The sequence below is a fragment of the Corticium candelabrum genome, chromosome 1 (assembly GCF_963422355.1).
Source record: "Corticium candelabrum chromosome 1, ooCorCand1.1, whole genome shotgun sequence".
NCBI lineage: Eukaryota > Metazoa > Porifera > Homoscleromorpha > Homosclerophorida > Plakinidae > Corticium > Corticium candelabrum.
The window spans coordinates 15,329,020-15,335,827 of NC_085085.1; the positions used below are offsets into that span (position 1 = coordinate 15,329,020).

Here is a 6,808-nt window from a genome sequence, read left to right on the forward strand (position 1 = left end):
GAGTCTTTTATTGTAGCTGGATTTTGCTGTGATGGAAATTGGTCTGTGGGTTATTCGGCTATTCTAAAATTTTAAATTTACATTTTAAATTTTTGATCTTTGGAAAATAAATTTTTTGCTTCAATTTTTTCCTGTTTCTCCATTTTCTTTTCTCTTTTTCCTTTTTCCTTTTTCTTGGTTTTGAAATATGTGAATGAATGAATGAATTGATAATGATATAAATGGTCAGTTTCAGACTGAATGTTCATGGCAATTGACAGTGTGGATGAATAACACAGTCACTTTGTGCTTGTCGTAAATCAAGTCAGGGGTATTTTCTCATCAGTGTATCTATTAAATGTTGTAAAGCAACAAGTACAATGGCACAGCAGAAATTCAACAAGAGTTCATAACTACCTAACAATACCAACATCAGAAGCATACTGTAGTCCTACTTACTTCTACGCTGGTTTCTTGAATTCTATTCTCTCCACTTTCACATCGTCATTTATCAACTGGTAGACGTATGTCACCACTGTTGTAGACTGAATATCCATGAGAACGAACGATGGAGTTACAGATCTATGCAAACCCAAGTGAACATGCTTAATTCTACTGTCATGTTACCAATACGTACCCTTGTAAGGCGTTATATGCTCCAGTTGCAGAGCCAGGATTAACGTAGAACTTGCCTTCACGATCAAATGCTTCAAACTGCATGAACACAATCAGTAAGTTACACTGCTCACCAACACTCATCAACCATGGCTACCTTGTGTGTATGGCCAGAGATGAGGATGTCCACATCTAACTGCCTCTGAAGCTGTCAATAAATGAGAATTAGATTGCATTTTCTAATTGACTAAAATAAATAATGTAGTGCAACAAGGTTACCATTCCTAAACTTTCCATATCTCCCCAAGGCACAATCTGGTGTCCATGACAGACACCAATTCGAAACTGACCGACTGTTACAACCTTCTGCTCTGGATAGCTTGATTGCTAACAGACATAAAAGAGTGCCACGATTGATTAACATATCACTCGGTAGTGTAATTCAATAAATTCTCGAATGGGAATGAATTCAAATTTTGTAAGTCTACATTATTAATTAATTCATTAATGTATCAATTAAATGCAAAATGATATAAAGTAAAATTAAGAAAATTAGTTTTTCAACAATTAAACAACCCAAAAGTAATTAAAAAGTCAACTACACTCCCACCTCATCAAAATCTCCCTTCACAACGTGCACATCACTAGCCAAAGTCTTCAGATAATCAAACGACTCCTTGGTACACAAGTTGCCCGTACAAAGAATGTGATGGATCTTACCGGGCACCTAAACACATAAGCATCACAAAAACGTAACAATTAGATCCACGGCAATCGCAAAAACAAACCAAAAGCTTTTTGAATTTGGATGGAAGACCATTCGACCGGTAAGGAATATGAAGATCACCAATCACCAACACTAACTAAAAAGAAACCAAGCCAGTTATTTTGACGGTCAGTAACAGTTGCAAAGAGTCCCAGCCGACAAGATTTCCTACCACCATGCCGATTCTCCTTACGCATGCGTACTAAACTTACACGCCCCCAATTGACAATAGCATTGCAACATTTTCAGCGCTGACTCAGTTACACTAACTAAACTGCGACGTTCACAATATGGATGAAGACGTCGTTCATGTGGGAAGATGGGAACTCTACCCAAAAAAAACGACAGTGAAAGGTAGGACTGTACTTCCGTTTTCGCTTTGCTCCTAATTTGAGCACACAGGGTGTCGATTTATTACATTACCTTGCTGCAGCGAGTGCGTCTACAACATTATTAACGCATGGCGCAGTTCGAGCGTATGATGACACATATGTTTAGCGTTTCACGTGTTTTGACAACCGCCTCTCACTTTGTCACTCGATTCGTTGCGATAATGTGGCAATGCAAGCTAAGTAAACTGTCCAATTCGTGCTTTAGACGACGGCTGTCCGAATTTCGAGTTTACTGAGCTGCCCGGCGAGTGTATCGAGTTCGCCGGTCGCTCGTTGACTGATGATGTCATCGCCATATCAAACTACCGTCTACTTCTCTTCAGGAAATCACGGATTCTCGTAAATGTAGGGAAGTGAATTGAATACGAATTTGTATTTGCATTGATTTTGATTGATGTTTAGATTCCAGTTCGACTTATTCAGTCAGTGACTCATTGTCAGAATCATCAGGTGCTCTTCTCGTGCAAACATTCGGCTCCATTTCGGTTAGTCATTCTTATTATGTGCGTTGTGCATGCAATTGTTACCAAAGTTGTATGCTTAGCATTATATTCTTGAACACCGAACAGGCACAGAAATGGATGGTTCGGTTGAATGGCAAAATTGCTACTCCCAAGAGTCACAAAGAGTTTTTTGCTTACTCATACTGGGCCTGGTCACAAGATCAGACTTCCCTGACGCAAAGCAAGCGTAATAATGATCAGAGAGTCAACAAACAGGTTCCTGTAGGTAAAAGTCGAGAATCTGGTAGGTTAAGTAGCATATATTGGTAATGCAGTAGTGTGATAGAGCATATTTGCTTTTGTTTATGTTTAATTAATCAAGGGAATCAGTACTACTCAATCTTCAGTGAATTCAATCGACTTGGATTCCAAATCAGTGAAGCTTGGCAGATCTCTGACCTCAACTCTCAAGACTATAAGTCAGTGAGCAATGAATTAACGTAGATGTCAGCAGATTGCTGAAGTAACAGATAATGTAGGTCAGACTGATGTTCTTTCTAGACTCTGCAAGAGTTACCCTAGACTGCACATTATTCCTCGAGTTGTAAAAGACAGTGTATTAGAAGGCTCCGCAAAGTTTAGATCATCTGGTAGATTTCCATCTGTTGTATGGAGGTCAGTGGAGCACATGCATTTGGTTATTTGTAAGCTAAAGTTTAGTGTTTGTAGACACAAAGACAATAGAGTTGTGCTTGCTCGCTGTAGCCAGCCTCTGCTTGGTTGGTTTAGCTGGCGGAGTCAAGAGGATGAGGAGATGCTCAGGGCATTATCAGATGCTTGTCTTAATGATCGGAAGCACATTTTGTTGAGAAGGCTGGGTACAGATAGGGACACCACAGACTATGAAACATTTGATGCTCCTCGACTGCTCATTGTTGATGCAAGATCATACAGTGCTGCAGTTGCTAATCGTACAAAAGGAGGAGGCTGTGAATGCAAAGGTTTGATTCAATTTTAATGGGCATGAAGACATAACTTGTTCAGCTATGAGCCGTAAGAATTGAGACTTTGTAAAAGTCACGAGACTTGGCGAGTAGCTATATACTCAAACCGTAAAGGGTTGAACTGACTTTCGGTGTGCAGGCAGATATGGCTGGCTAGCTATGTCTTGTGCCATGCCTGCTGTGTGGCCCATTGACCTGACAGTATTTCTTTATATCATACGTGGCAACCACAGACAATAGATGTGTGTTAATCAGATGTGTGAAACGTTCATGAAAGAGTTTTTGCCACAACAGTGTAATTCATGTTTTCGATTGCCAGGTTTTGTCAGAAATATACTACAAAACTTACCTGTTTGCAACTACTAACGCAAAATCAATCACTTCTTGGACTACAACATTGATACGAGAAACTAACATTACATAACCATGACTGATATTTATGTCCCGTATGTGATAACTTTCATTACTGTACTTCTATGACTACAGATGTTATGGACTTGTGGTCACGTGAAGCGACAGTGTAGATAGATTTTACAACTTGTTAAGGAGTGCGGTTAAAATGAAAATATGAAAATAGCGTCTAAATTCGTAATTCTTTGTGACAATTTTATCGTAGTTTTCATAAGGCTCATAGCTGTGGAAGCGACAGATAGCTTTGAATACTAGTTGGTACACTGTAACAGTAATGTCATTTGTGTGTGCTGGTTAGTCACTGGTAGTAAACCAGGTCGAAACATTTCATATTTTGTATGTTTGGTATACCGACACGTCATTACATTTGTCTTTAATATATCTAGAATACTACCCAAACTCTGACATCGTATTTATGAATCTCCCCAACATTCATGCTGTCCGTAAGAGTTTTCAGGCAATCTGCAACCTTTGTACATCATCAGCTGACGCGTCCAGGTAGGATGATAGAGTTTGATCTTTGTTCTCTTGTGTGTCAGCTTGTAACATGTGTTAGCTGGCTGTCATCCATAGAGTCGAGTCAGTGGCTTTATTACTTATCTCAATTGATGCAGTCTGCTTGTCAAGTAGTGAAAACTCTCGACATCGATTGTCGTCCTGTGCTTGTACACTGCAGTGACGGATGGGACAGAACTCCACAACTTACTTCTCTAGCAGAAATCATGCTTGATCCATTTTACAGGACGGTGCCGGTCAGTGTTTGTGGTATTAGTGCAACGTTAAGCTTGGCATGTCTAGTGCTCTCTACCAGGGATTTACCGTCTTAGTCGAACGAGAATGGCTGTCATTTGGTCACAAATTTAGCACTCGTTGTGGCCATCGAATCGGCGACTCTGACAGCACACAACAATCCCCGGTCTTTCTTCAGTGGCTGGATTGCATTCACCAGCTGCTGCTGCAGTTTCCGACTGCTTTTGAATTTAATGAGGCTTATTTGGTAAAAACCAGAGTTTTTGTTTTTGTTTTTATACACTCTTGAGTTTCTCTTTAGGTAAAGCTTGCTCTTCATACTTACTCGTGTTTGTATGGAACATTTTTGTACAACTGTGCACAAGAACGTGAACAGCAGAAAGAAATGACAGTATCTTTGTGGTCTTTTCTCTCTAATGATGATAAAAGTCTGCCTTTTAGAAATCTTCTCTATGTTGATTTCGATCAGGTTGCTAATTGATTATCGGTTGGAATGGGAAACAAGATGATTGTTAATGTATTGTGTGTTAGGTGTTGATACCCGATTGTCATATTCAACACTTGCAAATATGGACGACCTTGTATTGCACTAGTCACCCTGTCAGTCTTGAAACATTGAAAAGTAATCCCTTGACTGTTAACCCCTGCAGTAGTTTGCCAACTAGTCCTGTTACTGCCTTGCCTGCAAAGCTAACTCCAAGGCTAACTCGAAGCAAAAGTGAGACGTCTTTGTCTGGTGAGGCTATTGAACATCAAGGGCCCTCGGCTCCAATGTGGGATGAACAGTTGTCTCACGAGTCACTTACTATACCATCCAGTTATTTTAAAGGATTACCACGTGAGCAATACAATTTACACTCTGGTTTAGACAAGCGCAATCAACATTCTAGAACAGAACTTCCTCCATCCTACAATACTGTTATTGCTGAAGGTGATAACACAAGTACTCATCATAGGACTAATGCAGGATCATCACAACAGTGTGACTCTCGTCCTGCTACTGAACAAAATTGTTACGATTTTGATGGTCTGAACCCTCTAGTTGATCCTTTGCAGAAGCAACTGTGTGAAATGTCATTGGAGCATGAGAGGCAGTTGAATTCTTATGTCAAAGAAAACGAATCCTTGAAACGTCAAGTTAAAGAGTTGAAAGAAAGGATTGTTAGTCCAGACAGGCAAGGCAACAACCAGTGCAATCTACTGGAAGATGCACAACAGGACGAGGTACCGCATACACTTTAACACATTGAATCAGATTTTGTGCAAGTAACTTATTTATTCAGCCGCCTGTTGGTAACGTTGCCGAAAGTCCAAGTAGCTTCGATGACTCCCATTGGGAGAAAGTGCACAAAGAGGACGCAGAAACTGTTCTCTGGGTACCCGATCATGCAGCTACACGATGCTTTCATTGCAATTCAAAGTTTTGGCTTGCGAAGAGACGCCATCATTGCAGGTAATTACTGTCTGTTGTTTAATATGTTGATTATTAATTAATTCATATATGTGATATATACTTTTAGAAATTGTGGTAAGCTGTTTTGTTATTATTGCTCAAACTATTTTGTTCCCGTACCCGAAGAGCAATTGTATGAACCGGTTCGTGTTTGCTTAAGATGCTACCATAAACTCGACGGCAATCAGTATGATCAGAGACAACAGCAGACATTCAAAGTTGCTGCCTGAATATTTTTGTTGCTATTTAATTAATGGTTGTCAAAGTGGCTATGGAACGTTTGCTCGTTTTATTTTAGTCTCTGAGTTGACAGACAATGCTTGTAACCGTTCTCATTGATGTGACACATCCATATGTGAACTTTTGTCAGATTTCTAGAGTTTGATATTATACTACGTCTAGTCGATATCACAAATAAGTTGATTGAGAAATTACTGTGATTGCTTAATACCACCACACTGTTCATGCGACCTCGATGCAATGCCAGCTGACTGGCAATATAAATTATAATGGAATTAACCTGTTTGGGTTGCTACTGAGGTTGCTGAGTTGAAGTTTGCAGATTGGTCTATAAACATGAATATCCCTTTCTCCAGCTCATTGCCTCATCATCATCATCATCATCATCATCATCATCATCATCATCATTGTTATCATAAGGAAACCGCTTCAACAGTGTCCTGATTTATTCTATACAACTGGTTATGGTAATACAGACTCAGCGTCAGGTACAGTATATTGTTATAGGGCTGTGGGCAATAGCAATTCAAGAGTAATACAATAAATAGTGTGAGGATTGATCTACTGTAATCCATCATAATTGCCATGTTGTCTAGATCAAATATATGTTCAGGCGCCTGTAGGTATATATATATATATATATATATATATATATATATATATATATATATATATCTTTTCTTGCAAGAAAATTGTTGACAATTCAATTGATATGATGGACCTCGTTTGGTGTTCAGTGACTTTCAAGATGGTAC

At 39.3% G+C, this 6,808-nt stretch overlaps 2 protein-coding genes across 2 annotated transcripts; one reads left to right on the forward strand and one right to left on the reverse strand.

Annotated features, from left to right (window-relative positions):
* Positions 1 to 311: 311 nt before the first annotated feature.
* LOC134192579 (vacuolar protein sorting-associated protein 29-like) lies at positions 312 to 1,569 on the reverse strand. The gene is made up of 7 exons (XM_062661327.1): positions 1,533 to 1,569; positions 1,383 to 1,457; positions 1,205 to 1,321; positions 874 to 981; positions 752 to 802; positions 617 to 693; positions 312 to 561 (listed from the first exon to the last, which is right to left on the reverse strand). The coding sequence occupies exons 1-7, from the start codon at positions 1,536 to 1,538 to the stop codon at positions 441 to 443; spliced, it is 555 nt and encodes a 184-aa protein (XP_062517311.1). The 5' UTR covers positions 1,539 to 1,569; the 3' UTR covers positions 312 to 440.
* Positions 1,570 to 1,582: 13 nt separating this feature from the next.
* On the forward strand, positions 1,583 to 6,244 carry LOC134192563 (myotubularin-related protein 3-like). Its single transcript, XM_062661306.1, has 14 exons — positions 1,583 to 1,714; positions 1,958 to 2,097; positions 2,155 to 2,237; positions 2,297 to 2,499; positions 2,578 to 2,674; positions 2,757 to 2,870; positions 2,925 to 3,196; positions 3,997 to 4,108; positions 4,167 to 4,362; positions 4,422 to 4,607; positions 4,662 to 4,829; positions 4,892 to 5,584; positions 5,644 to 5,813; positions 5,881 to 6,244. Exons 1-14 carry the CDS (start codon positions 1,651 to 1,653, stop codon positions 6,041 to 6,043), a joined length of 2,661 nt encoding a protein of 886 aa, XP_062517290.1. The 5' UTR covers positions 1,583 to 1,650; the 3' UTR covers positions 6,044 to 6,244.
* The last annotated feature ends 564 nt before the right edge of the window (positions 6,245 to 6,808 follow it).